A 20,000-nucleotide genomic window follows, 5' to 3' on the forward strand; every position below is an offset into this window, starting at 1 on the left:
CATACATATATACATACATACTGCACATACATACATACCATACATACATGCATACATACATACATACATACATACATACATACATACATACATACATACATACATACATACATACATACATACATACATACATACATACATACATAAATGCATAATACTCATCCTTATTTAGCTTCCCAGAATACATTTTTATCTTAAAAAGTAGTTCGTATAAAGAACTGAGTCAAATTAACATACAAACCTCTTGGAAAATACTAATAAAAGGCAAATTTCGTCTATCAGATTTTTCTCACGCAATTAGTAACCAAATTGTTTTGAATTCCGTGACTAGTTTCGGCCAATCACAATGCTTTTCTTTGTAACGAAAACGAAATGGAACTGTCGCCAACTTTGTTTTGAATTGGTTTGAGCCAAGTGTGAATGTTTAATCTGAAGATTTGTGACTTTTTTCCTTGCGTGTGGAAAATTGGCACTTCTTTTGCTTTCAAAAGTACCACGGTGTCTTTCCAAATATCAAGTTATACCAATCGTAGAATGACTGTAAATAGTGTTGTGTTAAAGTGCTTTGTCCAGCCAATGATGAAAATGGCTTGAGGGTTTGAGTAATGATATATATAGATATACTTTATTGATATTCAGTCTCTGAACTAATGGAGACATAATTTGTTATTCATTTTGAACATATATCGTAGGTGCAACCTTCAGACGTATGCCACTTGGTTCCCAAAACTCATTTCCTCCATCATTTGCGCTCACCAGATTGCCAGAGAAGTCCCTTCACACTGCACCAATGGTAAGTTCTAAGATGCTTCACAGATTCTTTACTACAGGATAGCTAGGTAGCCCACAGTGAGATAAGGTAAATTTAGGGCTAGAATGCAACGAATGGAAAGCTTTTTGATCGTAGATTTGGTCCGGCAGATAGCCCAGGTAGTGGGGACCGCTTAGAGGTTAGGCTAGGTCACGTAGCACAGTAAACGGCGTAATATGCCACACAAAACCCCTCGGTCCTTAGCTCTACCCACCTATTTCTCTATATATGTATATATACATGCATGTACAGTTTATAAGTATACATTTGTATATATATGTGTATTTATTTATGTATATATGCATATGTATGTATGTATGTATGTACGTGTGTATATATGTGTGTACGTGCGTATGTATGTATGTATATATGTATGTATGTATGTATGTATGTATGTATGTATGTATGTATGTATGTATGTATGTATGTATGTTAAAAGTATAAAGCAACGATACATTTTACCAGAGAAATTAGATTATTTTGCCACATCTTCCAAAATAACCGTAGACGGCACAATCGATGTAATTATGATCGTTCATGTTGGATTGTTGTCTCCTAAATGTGGCCAACCGCATTGCCTCTTCTGTGCTTACGGGCATTTGACCACCAAATGTGAGTGAGCAGTACCTAAACAGATCCAAGTCTTGGGCATCAAACAACCTGAAGAAGGTGAAGATGTACAGGTTCAGCGTGAGAACCTTCTCAGAATATCATAGACTGGAGAGTTTGTTGAAAGATCTAGAGAAAATGGGCTAAGGTATTGTGGAGCTGAGGTCCGAAGGAAGGAGGAAATGCTTGTGCAGTTGCAAGTCCGTCTCTTCTAAGGCAAAGCAAAAATCCACTGGATTAGGGTTTTTTATCTATCATAGTAACTTTCTTCTGTTCGTCTTATCATTCGGTCTGTATTCAGTAGTGCCTTTATTTTTATGTTTCAAAGAAATCACCTGTTGCCTTTTTTTTAAGCCAGTCTATTATATGGCTCTTTAATACTTTGATCATTCCAGTTAGTTATGCCTATATAATCTGTTTTTAAGACTTTAAAAAATATTCCTTCGCATTTTGATGAATGATCCTTCTATTCTTATTTCTGTATGAGTGTATTTCGGTAATATATTTACAGAATATTTCATTAACAGCTTTACCATATTCAGTTTCTTTGAACTTGGCTGACGTTCTCTTAATCGGTGTTGCTGAAAAGATGGTTTGTAGTTTGTTTTTAATCTGTCTGTCTGTCTCTCTCTCTCTCTCTCTCTCTCTCTCTCTCTCTCTCTCTCTCTCTCTCTCTCTCTCTCTCTCTCTCTCTCTCTCTCTCTCTCTCTCTCTCTCTCTCTCTCCCTTTTTTTTTTTTTTTTTTTTACAGCATCCTATACTCCGTAATATCATTTAAGTTGACTGTTATGGAAATTGCTCATCTCCAATAAATATTCCCCCAAGGTTAAGTGAACGTATGATTCATACTGAAGGCGTCCTTAGGGCCTATCACTCTTTTTCTCACGCTGGGCTATCGAGTTGCAGTTTTGATGTTCCCTCATGTAGAGAATAAGATATAAAACGATACCGAAACTATCAGTCTCGCTATCATATTTCTATTTTCTTTTTCGTTATTGCTATGGAGCTCTGTTCATGTCACAGATAGTCCGCTGTCCTCTCAAGTATTAAATAGACAAAGAAAAATGTCGTTGGTATGTATCTGTTATACTTTTCTCTATGCGTTACTTTTCTTGCCAAAAAAGAGGATTTTTTTTAAGAAACAAACAAAATCAGTATGACGGTATACATAATTCCAATCCCTTTGTTACCAAAGAGGTATTACAGTGATGAGCATAGCATGCTGGGAACAGCCAAAATAGAAAAAAGTCCATGAAGAAAAGAACTTAAGAATGAGGAGACTGCAAGGGACCATAAGGCCTACACTAGGCAGCTCCGTATCCATCACCACCTGTCATCCCCATCCATAAAGTTGTCTGATCGTTTCTTAAAACAACTGATAGTTTCAGCGCTTACTACATGGTTACTAAGTTTATTCCATTCGTCGACCACCCTATTAGTAAACCAATTCCTGCCTATTTCGTTTTGAAATCTAAATTTGTCCAGTTTATAACCATTACTGCGAGTCCTGCCCTGTTGTTTTAATATGATGACCTTGTTTGCATCACCCTTGAGTACCCGGGACACAACTATCCGCTCACCGATCAGCCATATAACATTACTAATAAGAGAGACAACTTAATACCGTAGTCCATTTATAGATGTAATAACAATAACATCCTTGCTCATAATAACGATAACATCATTATCAAATCATGCATGGAAAATAATAAAATTCTTGTTTGAATTTTGTTGATAGTTATGTAAAACCGGACTCCTAAATTAGACGACAGCAATGTGGTGTCCTTTGCAGATGAAATGGACCACAAGAGATTGAGAAGAAAACAAAACGTAGAGACTGAACAACTTCACACCAGACTTAATAACACCCTTATGGGTCGATAGCCTAAAAAAAAAAAAAAAAAAAAAAAAAAAAAAAAAAAAAAAAAAAATGTAGCATTTCATTATAACGTTAATCATATCAATTGTATTTGCAATATGGTAAGCATGCCATGGACAAAGCACCATCCGTTGATAATGTTTTAATCGAAAGTTGCTAACTAGTAGAACTTATGGCGAGACATAATGACATCTTTGTTACCTGTAACCTGGTTATTGGCAAGGTTGAATGCAATGTTAACTTCTTCAATTTGGTGACATAATTAATTTATTTTTTATTTTATCTAGGATAGAGTGAGAAACGAAAGGGTGAGAAGAGCGAGAGTGGAAAAAGAGATGGCAGATAGGGCTGATAAAAAAAATGGGGATGGTTTGGACATGTGGAAAGAATGAGTGATGAAAGATTATTAAAAGAGGTGTGGAATCAGAGGTGGGGGAGGTGAGGTGAGGGGACGACCGAAGATGAGATGGATGGATGGGATGAAGAGAACGCTGAGCAAGAGGGGAATGTCTGTTGAGCAAGGAAGGGAGAAGGCAGGAGATGGGGATGAGTGGAGAGTGACTATGTATAGATGATACTGTTATGCAAGGAAGGAATGGAGGGTAGGGGGTGGTGTGTGAGGATAATATTTTGACGCAGCCCGAAGGGATTTCTCTCCATCCTCTCTTTTGTTCTGCATGAGGGGACGGAGAGAGGGGGGAGGGTTCTCCGATTAATCATAGTTGTCTTGCTGTGGATTACTGTTTCTTGGAAAACTTCTGACCCAGGGCAGTGGGCGTGATATAGAGATGACCCGTCATCCACGAGGAGCTAAAATTAGAAGTGGGAAAGTGTGGTGGATGGGAGAGGAATAGGTGGGAGTAGGTACGCGCCTTTGACTTCGCTACCTTCCTTATAAGGGAGAAAATCTCTTGATATATAGATAGATTAATTTGTTTATAAGCCAATCAGAAGAAGAGATATGACGTCACGACTGAGGACCAGCCAATCAGAAGAAAGAAGGGACATGACGTCACAACTGAAGATCAGCCAATCAGAAGAAGAGATGTGACGTCACGACTGATGACATAAGCGTGACACATGTATTAATATATAGATCATTATAATGATGTATTTATTCATTATTGGCCCTGGTAAAGGGGGACACATATTTGTCAGGATGAGGATTAATGGACTTCGAAAAAGTTCTGGATCTGTGAGAGAATGTTCATAAACCTCTCAAAGATTTCGAAGTTGTTGCAGCACATTACTGCACACTCGAGATTCTAGAAAGAATTCCAGTAATATAACTTTTTCGTTGCTTTTGAAACCACGTACACTCGTCTTGAGCAAGCTAAAAAGGCACGCCAGTATGTTAACAAGCCCATTTATAGAAAATATCAGTGTCTTAATTTCTTATTCTTGTGCTTTCACTTTGTTTTCTGTTGCATATTTGTGGTGCTGTACAACACGTGAGCTTGTTTTGTTTAGATAGTTTTTATATTGTGATTCCTATCGCTCTCAGTTTTTGTGATCTTCAAATAATTCAGTATTCGTTGGATTCACGGTTTTTCCGTGGAATCTTTTAATTATTCATTATTTATTCAACACAGATAATTGGTCTTTTATTATCAGTTTTATTTGTATTTCGTTTTGAGAGCAATCATCAATGTTTCTTTCGCTCTTGTACATCTTTATAAAAGGAGTGGATAGTAGCAGATTGTGTTTGAGGCTCCGTGACTTGACTATTTGGGACATAACTACAACTAGTGATTTATGTGTTCCAAGGTCTTGATGACTATGACCTATGGTTACGGAAATATACATGATAGAATTACATGGTGTGAGTATATGTAGTAAACAAGGGGATGTTGTTATTATTTGTCAGTTTGTTTATTATGTGCTTGATTTTCATTTATCATCATTCATCTGTCACTTTATCATTATCTAATATTTACCTGCTTGTTTATTATTTAACTATACCTATGCATTTATTTATTTTATTTATTATTATTTATATAATAATTTTTCCATCACTATTATATATTTTTTCGATTCCAACCTAGTTATGGACCAAAAGGTCTCCTGTCGGCATGCTCCACCTTTGTAATCCTTCTAAGAGAGTAACCTGACACAAGGAGTGGCACTCCGTGTGATGTGACCTGCCGTGGGAAGTAAGAGTTTTGTAATACATGTTTGTTACCTCTCCCAGTAATACTCGTAATTTCTCCCAGTAGTACAGTACCTTTTTGTTGGGCCGCGCGGTTGCTCAGTGGATACCGTCTTGAACTCATGAACGGGGGGTCGTGAGTTCGATTCCCGGGACCCGCTGTGGGCTTACTGTATTGGTTTCCGATAGCCCTGGCCAGGCGGGGAGGCGACGCAACGTTGGCCTAAAATAAAGGTTTGCTCTAACTGAGAGGGCTTTGTCCTACCAGGGGTTTCTCACTTCCCACTGCATGGGAGTGGAATGGTGATTAAAGACCCTTCTGTGTGTTTTAGTGTACTTGTATATATTCATACCTTGTAGTTGTATCTCATCCACTCGAAGAGGCGTTCCGATATTTTGATACCGATTGCATTGGAATCATTGGGGTATCGTTAGAATGGCATTGTATCAAACCAGAGACTCCTCCATAAGACTAAGTCTATTACCAACATAATTCGTGGACACCAACTCCGAATATATGGGCATGTGGTGCGTTCTTCTGATGTTGATCTCCCTTGCAGGGTTGTCTTCACAAGAGACAAGTATTGGTGAAGAGCTCGTGGCTGGGTTATGTCGACCCTCCCTACCAAGAACTGTTTTGAATGGGAAGGTTTAAAGAATAAATATAGACAACCATTTTATTAATTTCCGCTGCGCTCCTTTGGTGGCCAAATTTATATAGCCTATCTCGTTTGACCCTTCTCGTTCCAGATGTCATTTTTTTCTTTATTCTGGTTGGCACCATGCTATTTAATTCATATTAGGGGTACACTTTCAGTGACAAAAGTGAGATTCCTTTTTAGATGATTCTAGATTTGATTGCAGAACAAAATTAGTCTTTAATGTTGTATTTTTACGTTCCTTATTACTTTTACATAGGCCTGCTTCCTTATTAACTGCCTGAAACCACACCAGTGTCTAGCTTTATTTTCATTTATTTGTTCACTGAATAAATATTATTTGAGCACAATATAATTTCTTTTAGTATTTTGTTGGGATTAGCCGGTGCTTCTTTGTTAACAATATCGCGCCGAAGAGGAATTGTGGGGTTGAGAGAGAAGAGATTTAAAGGAGGTAATGGAAGGAAGAGATAGTAGGAGTCCAAACTACTTCTTGTGGATATTAGTGTGTGTGAAGAAGTATGACATAGACGACAGATAAAAAGAATAAGTTGTGTCCTCTGGCTTGCCATATATTGATATGACTACAAAAGATGCTGTAATGATTATAATTTATTTTATATTATTTGTTTTTGTTTTGTTATCATTTGTCTGTTTGATTCTCATTTATTATTAGTTATATGTCAGTTTATTATTATTTACTATTCACCTGTTTGTCATTTACATTATTATAGTTTTTATTTATTCATTTATCATTACTATGATTTTTTTTCGCATCCGACCTAGATATGGACCAAAAGGTCTCCTGTCGGCATGCTCCGCCTTTGTAATCCTTTGTAAGCCCTTATTTGTGAGGTATTTTTGTGTAAAGGAAAAAAAATGCCAAATTAGGTGTTTTACCATTATATCTTCATTCCATTAGGAAAAGTATCTTTTAATATAAATATACGTGAGATGAATATATATCAATCTGACCAACACATTACCAATTTTCAACTGTTAAGGATCTAAGGAATAATTTCAGTCAGGATCATTTTAAAGATGATATGTTGTGAAATAGCTTGAATATCTTTATTGATATTCTGTAATATTTCTCTGACATGGAAACACATTAAACAGTGGAAATATTTATTGCCGACAAACGGAAGAATAATAATTAAAAAAAATCTTCGATCACTTACAATTCTTACTTATGCACTCATGGCAAGTTATGACCGAGTGATTTATATTTGTCCTCATATTCTCGTGATACCTCATCTTTATGTTTCGTTGTTTCTTCTGCAAGTACTGGTAGATAGCTCTTGCATAAATTACAATCCTTACCCTCGGAAGGGATTGAAAGCTACACTTGGTTCGTCATAGTTGTAGCCAGAACACGGCACAGTCTGGGTGGCCGTGACAGTGTTGACCTGTTGCAAGAACGTTGTCGATGTAACGTAATTAGTGTTGTAGACGGTGCGCGTGTTGAACTGGGTCTGAACACGACCAGGAGCAGTTTGGGTCCTCGTGACAGTTTGAACTACAGTGCTGAAGACTGTAAGGGCTGGTACGTTGACGATGCTGGGGACGACCTGCTCTCGGTAGATGGTAGTAGGCACGACCTGTGTCTCATACCGGGTCTGGACCACCTGGGTGGGGATGACCTGAGTACGAGTGACGTACTGAGGCACCTGCAGGGTCCGGACGATGGTGGAGACAACCTGCTGCTGTTGGGTACGGGTCACGTACTGGGTCTGAACGTTCGTGCGCACAACTTCTGAGTAGACTGTGGAGTACACTGGTCGGAAGACTACGGATGTGACGAGCTCAGTCAGTGCTGGGAGTCTCACTGTCTCGGTGACAACATTTGTTCTGTAGATGGTCTGTGTAACAAGAACAGTACTGGCAGGGATGACCCGGGTGGAGAACACGGTTGAGTACCTGGCGCTAGTCACGACCTGGGTCCTTGCTGGTAGTTGGACAGTGCTGGTGACAACCTGGGTTCTGTAGACGGTGCTAAGGATATCCCTGGCGCTAGTCACGGTGTTCACTTGTGTCCTGTAGACAGTACTGGGGACTTGTTGGACTCTGGTAGAGAAGCGGGTTTGGTACTGTACCTGGGTGCTGAATCGGGTTTGGGTCTGGGTTACATAGTTGACCACGGGAGGGATGGTGACGATTTGTGTCCGGGTGTTGTACTGTGTGTTATAGACAGTACGGGTGACAAACTGCGTCTGGGGCACCACCTGGGTACGCGTCGTCTGTCTAACGATGGTAGTTGGGACGAGGTTTGTCGAGGTGAAGGTCCTGGTGACGTACTGAACGTCGAAGTTGGTGAGTGTGGTTCTTACGACGTTGGTTGAGGTTCTGACGACTGTGCTGAGGATCGTAGATGGGACGCAGTTACCTTCCTCGTTTGGCGGCAAGTACGAGAGTGAAGACTCGAGGTTAAATCTCGGGGCTCCTTCGCCGAAGAGTTGACGACGGGGTCTCTCGAGAGCAGAGCCGAGCGACCCCACAACGAGGAGAGAGGCGATCAGGAACTTGAACATTCTGAAGAAGAAAGAGAGGAAGGGTAGAATTAGATGCTGGACTACGTACAAGGATATTGGACGACAAACACACACACACACACACACACACACACACACACACACACACACACACACACACACACACACACACACACACACACACACACACACAAAAGGATTACAAATGAGCATGCCGAAAAAAACCTTTTAGTCCATCCTTAAAGCTTCGAATTGAACTACATTGCACTGCCTCTACAGGAAGTTTATTCCATTCATTAACTACACGGTTGGTAAAGTTGTTTCTACCCACTTCCAAATTAATTTTTTTTCCTGACTGTCTCGGTTATGATGTTGATTCTGTGTGTATGTGTGTATACGTGTGTATGTGTGTGTGTGTGTGTGTGTGTGTGTGTGTGTGTGTGTGTGTGTGTGTGTGTGTGTGTGTGTGTGTTTGTGTAACAATAATCAAAGTGAAGAAAATTTGCAGTTAGAACATAGAAAATCTACTAAAACAGTTGAAAAGACTAATGGTACTTACCAAGTGATTCTACAGACAAGATCCTCATGCAATCAACATAGGATAAATAAAACAATCACATATAGCCCTTCTATATTAAAAGAAAATGGCATGAACAATAATAATTCAATAACCAAGGCATACGTTTATGCCTTTTCATGTTGTTCGTCTGGAGAATCGAATAGCTTCCCTTCAATCGGTGCACACTTTCCCGAAGGGGAGGAAAAATAATAAAATAGTCATCCTGGTAGACACTGAGAGATTAACGAAAAGTATAAAGGAAAATATCATTTGAGTCTTTTATCCCAAAAGGGAAGCGAAAGGATTTCCTCCTGCTGGCTCATCATAGTTGTAACCGCACGTGGCTGTCACAGTCTGGGTCACAGTCACCTGGTTGACTCGCGTCTGTGTCTGGTAGATAACCTGCTGCCTTTGTTGGGTCTGGACCAGCTGGCTGGTAACGAATCGATTCGGTCCTGGGACCTGCACGACACTGGTGCGGAAGACCTGTTGGGTTCTGGTGACAGGGGCAGGAGTGACGTACTGCGTCCGGATGACCGTTTGTACTTGCGTGAAGGGTCGCACGCTTGTTCTGTACAAGGTTTGGGTGACCACGTTGGTCTGGTACCGAGTAGCGACGACCTCCTGGGTGACGGGAACGTTTGAGACGCGAGTCTCGGTCACGACGTTTGTTCTGGTGATTACGACTTCGCGGTTGGCGACGCTGTTGATAACACGGGTGGTCACCACTGCTGTGGGGATTACTTGGGTTTGTTGTTGAACCTGAGTGGAGATGACAGGTGGCGAGGGGATTCTCTGGGTCTGTACCTGTTGTCGCACAAGGGTTGTGTATATCACGCGGGTCTGGGCCGGTTGCGGTACAGACACGACGGAGGTCTGAACGACCGTGTTGACGCTGGTCTGACGGATCGTCCTGGCAGGAAGAGTGACGACACGGGTCTGTTGCACATTCTGAGTTTGGAACCGAACCACGTTGGTGTACTGTGTCTGTACCTGTGTGCGGGTTACTTGGACAGGCACAATTTGTGTCTGAAGCTGGGTCTGGGTGACGTAACTGACTTGAGGAACCACTCGTGTCGAGGTGACGTACTGGGTTTGGAAGAGTGGTGGGCTAGGAATAGTCGTGGTGACTACCCGGTCGACGACCCGGTTACTGGTCTGCTGAACGACGCTGGTCACGTAATTGACCTGGGTTAGGACCTGGGTTCGGAATATTGTCGTAGGGATGACTTGTGTCTGGAGCCGTGTCGTGGTGACGAACTGGGTATTGATCCTATTCAAAAACTGCGTGCTGACCACGTTTTGCACTCTGGTGGTGTACAAGACGGATGTGACATCGGCCACATTGCACTGTTCGTCACTTGGGGCGGGTGGCAGGTAACCCTGGACAAGGCCAATTGGATCCGAAGGTGAGGGGTAGTTGTAGCCTTGGGGTTCTCCGAAGACGAGGGCCGGGAGGACCAGAAGAATCAGGGAGACGGGGCTCATCATTCTGCAAAAGAGAAATCACACAGATTAGAGCAGCGGTGATTGGAACCTCCGTGCCCATCGCTCATCGGGGAATAAAGTCCAATCACGCGCCGCTCCCTCTGTGCAACTTCCCGTCTGCAGCATATGGACCGACCCGGATGGACTTTATGCCCAGATGAGCCAAAGCGCGGTCTTCACGTCACTGTAACCTCCAGAGGGCCCAGGATATCTTAAAAGTCTCATATCAGTTTCTCCGCAAATACCAATATGGTTTAGGGACATAACCCTAGGTTAGGGTCACCGAAAGAAAACGCGGCAAACTTTGAAAGATTCTCAAGTTTCCTGGTATTCCTTCTTTGTTATAACGACAAGGTTGAGCAATCATGGCGGATTAGAAGTGTAACGGACAGAAGAATATGTGGGATAAGTAAAGTCAGGCATAATCTGAAAGTCAGTAATGATGAGGGTTGAAAAATATTTCAGATGAATTGCGACTTCATCATGGAGAGACTCGGTGGAAGAGTGGGAATGGACTTGGGCCCAGACACAGGAGTTTTGGGATCGACCCCGGGAATTACGAGGCAGTGATATGTATATATCATTCCTGTGTAATATATCATACCTTAATACGATGCTATAAGATGCTCAATGATTTATCTTTACCGAGTGGCCTAGATTCTAGTACACGCCTTTCGCCGATATCAAACTCAAATATTAAGTTCTCGTGTTTTCTCTACTGTCCATTTTATAAACAATAGTACATACGTTATTGTTGGAGAATTGAATATGACAAGGTAGAAAAAATATTAAAGTAATAGATGTACAAGTACAGACATATTTTCCGACAAATCTCAGCTTAAAACTATGTCTGTGCCTCCTTTGATGTAGCGCTAAAGACAAAGACGAGAGCATGTTAGAATTGCCACATGCTATCAATAACCAGCACGATAAATAACGCTTCTGGATCAAGTGCATTTGTCTCTACACAGATTATGTTATTTTGATGAGTAATTCCGGTTGATATGAAAGGCGAGGAACGGTAGAGCTCTAACGGAAACGCTGACGATCGTTTTTAACCAAAGAGATGAATACAACAACCTGGCAACATCTAAGATAATAATAAAATCTATTCTTGGAGCTGAATCTTAATAAGAAATTCAAAATACGAATATATCAGTCCCGAAGTAAACGTTTATAATCAGTCTACTTATGTTAACGTTTGCAATATTGTCTAATGTTAGCCAGTTGAAAATATGTTGATTGTGCCATTAACTTGATGGTATAAATCAAACTTTGCGTCCTCTAGGTATTATGTAATATTACTTAATCCTTTCAATGATTCCTCCGGGTGAATGTACAAGTCGTCACTGGAAGTGAAGAGGCTAATCGCAAAGTAACACTTAGGAATGATGAGTTTGCGGCGTAGAATGTAGCGCATAAAACTTTGAGACTATCAGAATTATTAGAATACTATGTTATTATATGTTGGGCACTGTAGCTGGATAATAATCAAATCTGCTCTACAGATATCCAAGCCACGGCAACATGACCATTGTTGGTGTGCCTCGCCATCGCTTGCGAGGACGCGCCAGGTTGAAAGGAAAAGTGTCACCCGGTATGGGAAGGAGAGCCGGGAAGGGGAGTGCCTCAGTGATCAGTAAAAGAACCCGGCGACGCCCGGAATAAAAGGAACAGGACCGCCCGGTACGAGAGGGGTTAGCTAGGGTTACGAGAACCAGTTTTTGCCCCCGGTTCTAACCTCGACCTACCGGGGGCTCTCCGACACTCGAGACCGTTTCTACGCTGCGGGCACCAGCGGTCATTGTTGACCGGCTGGTGACTCGACCGTCGAGAAGCTTTGGTCTGTCCCAAGGTCCAGTCCCCGTCACCTTCCCTTCTTATGAGAAGCACGTGCGTAGGAGTACATGTGCACATATTCACAAACATACACCGTTCATACGTACACATACGCACGCGCGCGCGCGCACATGCACATGTATACGTACACAAATTTATAAGCACATACATGAAATGTACATACACGCATGCACGTGCTATTTTGAACACCCGAACCTGACCATTGAAATATACTTTGCTGTAGTATGTATATGTTTCTATAGATTGTAGTTGTTTTACAATAAACCCAACTCTATGTGAAAAACAATTAGTGTTGAACTCAAAACATGTGTCTACATAATCTTATTATCTCATGGGCTTGGTTCGAGTGTACAAAGCAACATTTGTGTCATTTACCTTCGCCAGCCTCTCCTACCCATTCGCACGCATGCGTATACAAAGCCACCCAAACCTACTGAACTGTGCCATGGTTCCTACAATGTTGATACGACCTTTGGTGCATTATTCTATAGAAGAAAATATAATTCATTTAAAGGTAAATACTGTATAGGAAAATGTATTACCTAATCAACAGGAAGAAATATACCAACATTGTAAAGATCATAGCGAGGTTGATTTTTGCAGGTGGCTGTATACAGATGCGTCCATATTCTACCATAGCTCAGTCACTGTTCTACTTAACCATATCTTGCCCGTCGATTTGTTTTTCTCCTAAAAGCTTTCACCGGCGGTCACTTGACTTTCTCGTTTTTTTTTTTATGGAGCTGTGTGAAATATATTACGTCTGGTTCTCTTTCTCTAGGTAAGGAAATGTGATGTGGAAGTAATTATATATTTTTTTTAGTTTTCTGTCTGCCCTTAGAGATATGGAAGGCTCAGTGTTCCATTCTACTCGGCTCCTTTCTCTATCAGTTTTCTCTCAATAACCATCCACTCTACCATTAAACGTTATATATGCGCTCACATATGTATAACTTCAACATGAAAAGGTGCTTCTGAGGCTAGTCTTGGCCAGTGCCAGGCAATTCCAACTAGCTGAGGGAAAATGGTCTTTAGTTTACCAAAATTTGATATTATTATAAAATTGTTCCCAGCTGAATAGGATCGTCTGACATTGCTTTTCATCACGAAAACCTTATCTTGAAAAGTGTTTTTAATGCCATCTCACTTCTTAACATGTATATCTCTCAGACCACTAAGTAATGCCTCCACCTAACAAATGAATTCCATAGATACATCCAATGACCCATCCTTCAGACTGTGAAATGTTTCCTCTCCACATTGCCACCTCAATACTCCTCCCCAATCTTCTTTGATGTCACATAACTCCTCCCTTCTCCCCTCCTTTCCCCCACCCCCCCTACCCTCCCATCCCCCCATACGTACCCCGAAACCGCACCTTTCTAGTCTCAAGGCTCAGGAACCAGTTTTGGCATTTGAGTGCACAGGAAGCCCACCCTTTCTCCGGGCTAGTGCGAAATCTGATCACCCAAATTCCCCCTTCTCCAGCTAGCAACAGATGCCCTATCTTATGCCATTGTTGTCCCCCAAGAACTCCTTCTAAGGACAGGACCTTCGGGGCTTGTAACTGGAGTACACTGCATAATCCTGTCACTGGACTTATAACTTGAGTGATTTATTTTAGTTGATTCTCAGGCAAATTCATTTATCTGGGGGAAGTAACTTATACAGCGAAAGGGTAAAACGCATCTTCAGCTTATAACGATTAACCTTTTCCCTGAGTTTTACGACTTTTAGAAGTTTATTCTAGTTGCCGTCAGGCGATCGTATCCAGCAGAGGGACAAAGCCCCACCCTCGCGGCCTTCCGCAGCGAAAGGCTAAAGAACAAGAATGTAACGAGAAGGTAGACGACCGTCCCATAGCGGGAAGTGAGGGAACTCTCCGGGCAGCAGAAAAAAGTGGATCAGGAAGATTCATTAGGCAAAAGACTTTCTTTTCTAAGAAGAAGAAAGTGTTTTTTGTTTATGGGAAGATATGCGATCTTGCAGACAGTGAATGTATGAGAAGATAGAGAAAAGGACTACTGGGAAAGACAAAGAAAAACATCCAAGAAAAGATAAATGAATGTTAGGCAGACTTCATTGTGACCATATCACTTAACTGGATTAGAATTAAATTGAATGTCAAAAAACAAACAAGCACCAAGTAGCCTTTTCTTATACTTGTCTCATACCATCAAATCCCAGCTTATCCTGTAGAGGTTATGTTTTAGAAAATAACAGACTTTTGTATTTAGTATAAATGAAATTTGCAATTTTATGAATTGTCTTTGTAAACTCGTTTAAAATCATGAACCCTTTTAATGACAATTTTCTCGGCTTAAGCCAGTGCATTTAATAGGATGAGAAGGCTCTGAGAGAGAGAGAGAGAGAGAGAGAGAGAGAGAGAGAGAGAGAGAGAGAGAGAGGAGGAAGGGGGTAGAGGATCTGTATCTTCCTTCTCTTCGGTGATATAGTTTATAGATTTTATTCAAATGAGAGTTAAAGTCGAGACCAAACTAAGTCTCGATCAGTCGGAGATCTCATTTCTTCTTGGGCTCATCACTCAACTGGATAAAGTCGCCTGGCATCAGCTGGGAAGAAATTTATGAACAGCTTCGTCTTTAGAAAGGGATTATAAGGAGTAATTTGAAGTAGAAAAAATATTCTAGAGGTGTTAAGGCAAACAAGTAAGGACGGGGAATGATCAAGGGAACAGCTTCATTGAGTTCAGTTGAGAGACAACTGAGAAACCCCGAAGGCGTTCAAAGACGAGCGTGATACAAGAACAAAGGATCCAGAAGATAGGAGGATGACTCCAATTACTTTTACCTTTTCCTACCAGGAGGAGCTGGGAGGTGGCTAGACGGAAAGGAAAGGGGAAGGTAGAAATGGGCAATAAAGGGGTACAAAGAAGACAAAAAGAATAAGGGAAAGTGATAGAGAGAGAGAAAGGAAGAGAAAGAAAGAGAGAGAGAGAGAGAGAGAGAGAGAGAGAGAGAGAGAGAGAGAGAGAGAGAGAGAGAGAGAGAGAGAGAGAGAGAGAGTGTAGAGGCGACATTACGCGTTAAGATAAATTACTTCAAGGTTGACCTGGGAGGAGTTCTTGGAAGGTGAGGCAAGATGACCTCGAGGTTTGGGAGCGTAATGTGTCTGAAGAAAGCCAAGATGTCTCTCCTTCCTAAGGGCAGAGACAAGAAGACACAGGGATAATTGGAGGCAGAGATGGGGAGGGAGGGAGGGAGGAAGAGAAAAACCAAGTACTATGGTCCGGAGAAGGTTTCTAAAGGGACTTCAAAGGTCCAGGGTCAGGAGTGGGTGTACAGGTAAAGTCTTATGCTATACAATCTTACAAACACCAAAGCGGTATATTTCAATACCCTTTTCATATATTCATCTATTTATTTATATATTTGTTAGTCTACATGCTTGCTTGTTTATGTTTTCACTTGTTCATTGACCTCTACATATCTTTTAATTTATCATCTATTTATCTAATCATTAATTTATCTATTTAACTATGGCTACCCCCCGTGCAAGGTGGAAAAAGCCTTTGATATATGTATGTATCTATTTAACTATCCGTTTATCTTTTGATTCCTTTATCAATTTCTTATTCATTTACATACTAGATAATTAATTTCTCTAGTGAAGGCTATTATAAAGCCATAAATGGAACATGGATGAACTGGTGGGAACTAATAACGGGAGGGACATGTAGTTGAAAGGTAGACGTGGGAAAAGGAAGGTAATATGTAAAAGAAATATTTAGAAATATAGCTCCATAGAATCAGTATGAGGAGAATAGAATGCTGATAATTGTGAAAGATTTTATGCAATCAGAAAATAAGGTGTTTAGTTATCTAGTAAAATAAAATTCGTGAAGAGGGATTCAAATTATTGGGTTGAATAAGACTGGACTCGGGGGGTTCCGTCTGGAGGTAGAAAATTAAAGACAGACGTTTCACAACCTCAAGGATCAACGCTTGATAACAGTCAGGTTTCTTAATTCCCCGATTTGTAACAAAAGCTTTCATGACTAGCCACCTCGTAGGGTAGGTAGTGGGAGAAATGTGAAAAGAAAACACTACTATTTCTAGTGATGATAATGATAGTTGTAATAATGGTAATAGTCAAGATAAAATTCGGAAAAAAAATGGTAGGGCTAGTGACTGGTGTTTCGCTGTATATTGCCCCAAGTCGTCTGCCCGTTAAGTTAAAAAAAAAAAAAAAAAAATTGAGGAGATGGTAGTACGGAAGACCGGGTCGGCCTAAAAACCCGTTATGTTTGAGCTACTTCCATTTCCGAATTCGCCCCCCCCCCCTCGGTAATCAGACGCCTATACTTGACTTTCCCCTGGACACAATCCCTTTCATCATCATCTTCATCAGTATCAAGTATCTGTTCCTTCCATGATCCTCAATATTTTTTTTTCTTTGCCAAGTATTATGAATCTCTTCCGTTTCTCATTGAAGAATATTCATCCCATATCATATCTCCTCGTGGGTTCTTTGATATTTTTAATTTCTTTAAAATATTATAACATCTTTTATATCTACCCCCAAAAAAGAAAAAAAAAATCTACCATCTTCCTTTTTCTTTCAAGAGCCATTTTTTTTTTTCGGACACTGCCACTGTTTTTCATTTTTCTCTTAAGAACCCTCAGGAATGTTTGTTTCTTAATCAGCTGTCCTCTGCATCTTCCAATTCCTCGTCAAATGCTCTCAACATCTTTCATTTATCTTCCAATTACCTTCAGTAGTTTTCATTTCTTCACCAATTACCGCAGTCATTTTTCATTTCTATTCCAAGAAAGCTTTGTATATTCTACTTTTTTCTTCTTTTAACTGAGGACCCTAGCATCTTTCATATTTCTTCTAAACAGCCACACTGTCTCATATTTCTCTTCCAGCACAACTTAATCTTGATCAATTTCCCATTTCGTATCAATCACCTTATTTCTTCATGCCAACCACTTCCCACTTATTGCAAAGGAACCTTCATTTGAATAAGGTGAATGTTCACAGAGAACGACGACACTTGGGAAAGCTGCTCTGAATGGGTTTCCTGAGCTAGAACCTACCAAGGCGTACAACTTTCTAGAGTGATTCAAAAGATGACACATTTACATTGTGAGTGAATAGGCGAGCAGGATTTTTTTTCTCATGGCGCGGGACATCCACCTCCGATCGATCAAAGCAACTCGCACACCGACTCAACTACTCGCATAAAACCGATCACACACACACACACACACACACACACACACACACACACACACACACACACACACACACACACACACACACACACACACACACACACACACACACACACACACACACACACACACACACACACACACACACTGTTACCCCTCCACAATCGGTTTCATGCAACTGGTTGCGTCGGTGTGCGAGCTGCCTTAGTAACTCTACCGCCACCAACTGGTTGCCATGGAGACGACTAAGGTACATAAGCGTCTTTGTTACTGCGGCAACCTGTGACCTAGACATCATCTAGGATTAGCCGGAATAAGATCTATGGACTACACAGTAGCAAAAATATGATCTGAGACTGTCGTAATTCCTTTGGCTTGGCAATGTCTCCTCATAAAAGAAAAGAAAAGATAGTTTAACATTTGAAAAGTACGTCGCTGTATCTTTTTTGGTATCTAAGGCTTATAGGGGAGTATGAAGCAATGTGGGTGAGATTTGAAGGCATAAGAACGCCTTATGCCTTATGTAATAACTTTCATTGCTCCCATACGATTCTGTTCAAGTGATTGAACATCGCACCTCACCACCCAATGGGATCAGGGCAGTCTCGAATAATCTCATAATCTCATGGGGAATAGCGTTATTAAACTATATGCTTGTTCTAGCTGCCGCCTGACGATGTTAATCAGCCTAGGGAAGCCTTCTTTGATACTTGAAGGGTGCATGTGACCACAGACATACTCGGTCACGTGAACCCAGACATAAACTCCCACACACAATCATTGCCAGCCTGGAAGAGAGAGGGGGAGGAAGAGAGAGCAACAGAGACAGAGATAGTGATAGCTAACTAGCTAGTTAGATAGATAGAGAGAATAATATTAGCATTTTGTCGAATACAACCAGCGCTTCTATCCATGGGTGACAAAATTGCAACAGAGAGGAGAGGTTATAGGGGGTGACAAAGGAGAGATTTCAACAGGGTAGTAGAGAGAAATCCATTAAAAGTGACCAATATTCTCTCTTTAGTGGGGATTAATTACTAATTACAAAAGAAATTTGCGTAACTAGGGTCAGTAGGGATGTCAATAAAGTATTTTAATCGTTGACTATATAAAACTTATATAACCAATACACCGCATCGGGATAGATAGATAGATAGATAGATAGAGAGAGAGAGACAGAGAGGAGGGGGACAGAAAGAGAGAGGAGGAGACAGAGAGAGACAGAGGAACAGACAGAAAGATAAAAAGACAGTCATACAGACAAACAGGCAGAAAGACAGGCAGGCAGACAGAGAAAGAATTAGACATGAAATTCATGCACACATTATGACACGATGATATAAACCACTTATAAACATTTATAGGATCACAAACTCGTTTACGGCGACAAGAATATTTTTAAACATTCGGAGCGACACATAAGCATACTGAAACTCTCAAGGCGGCTATACCGTCTTTATAGTATCAACGCCCTTCTCCACGTGGGTTTGGTACGGGTGGTCTGAGGGCGACTCAAACAAACTCGAAGTATGAATGGTACTTAACAAATTACTAGTTTATAGAAACGTAGTGATACGTTTATTCTTATCTTATGACTGAAATGAACCAAGAATGAAGATATAACGTTCGAATTGCTTGCAAACTGCGTTGTGAATTTCATCTGAAACCTTCTGACATTCGCTGCAATAAAATAATTTACGTATTCTACTCTGATAAATGAAGAAAAAATTTCAGCTCTGGGAAAAATCGAGACCCTATCTTGTCCCTGGTCTGTTCCTTGACCTGGGTCATATTGCCTCTCAATAATTAGAATGAAATCTGTGGCAACGGGAACGCTCAAAGTCCTGAGACGAGTGGGTTTGTGACACAACGCTTTACGGTCTTTAAGCAGCACTTATTGCATTAAAACTACAACAATCTTGGCCAGCATCGTAGCCTTCCTAATGTCCAACAAAGACTGAAGCAAAATTTACGTATGCAGGAACGATCCACGAGCAGAGAGATTGATCAAATAAGCAACATTAATCACATCGTCATGTTCAGGTCGGATGTGAGTTCTAAAAGGTACGTGACCTCATGTCGACTCAGACGACGTTTTCAACACTGCTATGGTGACGTCGAAGGCTCAGGACCTGCATGGTACGGGATGACATAACCTTTCCCATCGTCCTGCGTAGTGGTCATCAGGACGAGGACTAACTTCAGGAAATGCCAGTGCCTCCCGACCACATCCTGAAGGTGTGGGGGACCACACAAGAGCCGGCTCGAATGTAGCCAAATACAGTTGCTCCAT

At 41.0% G+C, this 20,000-nt stretch overlaps 1 protein-coding gene across 1 annotated transcript in view; it reads right to left on the bottom strand.

The window, feature by feature from the left end:
• Window positions 1-7,297: 7,297 nt before the first annotated feature.
• LOC143026152 (uncharacterized) overlaps window positions 7,298-20,000 on the bottom strand; it is a 13,029-nt gene continuing 326 nt past the window's right edge. The window contains exon 2 of the mRNA XM_076186159.1: window positions 7,298-8,639. Within this exon, the coding sequence (XP_076042274.1) occupies window positions 7,427-8,638 (1,212 nt within the window). The 5' untranslated portion in view covers window position 8,639 and the 3' untranslated portion in view covers window positions 7,298-7,426. The remainder of the gene's footprint in view (window positions 8,640-20,000) is intronic.

This window comes from Oratosquilla oratoria, chromosome 6 (genome assembly GCF_046742065.1).
Source record: "Oratosquilla oratoria isolate Oo_2021 chromosome 6, ASM4674206v1, whole genome shotgun sequence".
NCBI classification, from domain to species: domain Eukaryota; kingdom Metazoa; phylum Arthropoda; class Malacostraca; order Stomatopoda; family Squillidae; genus Oratosquilla; species Oratosquilla oratoria.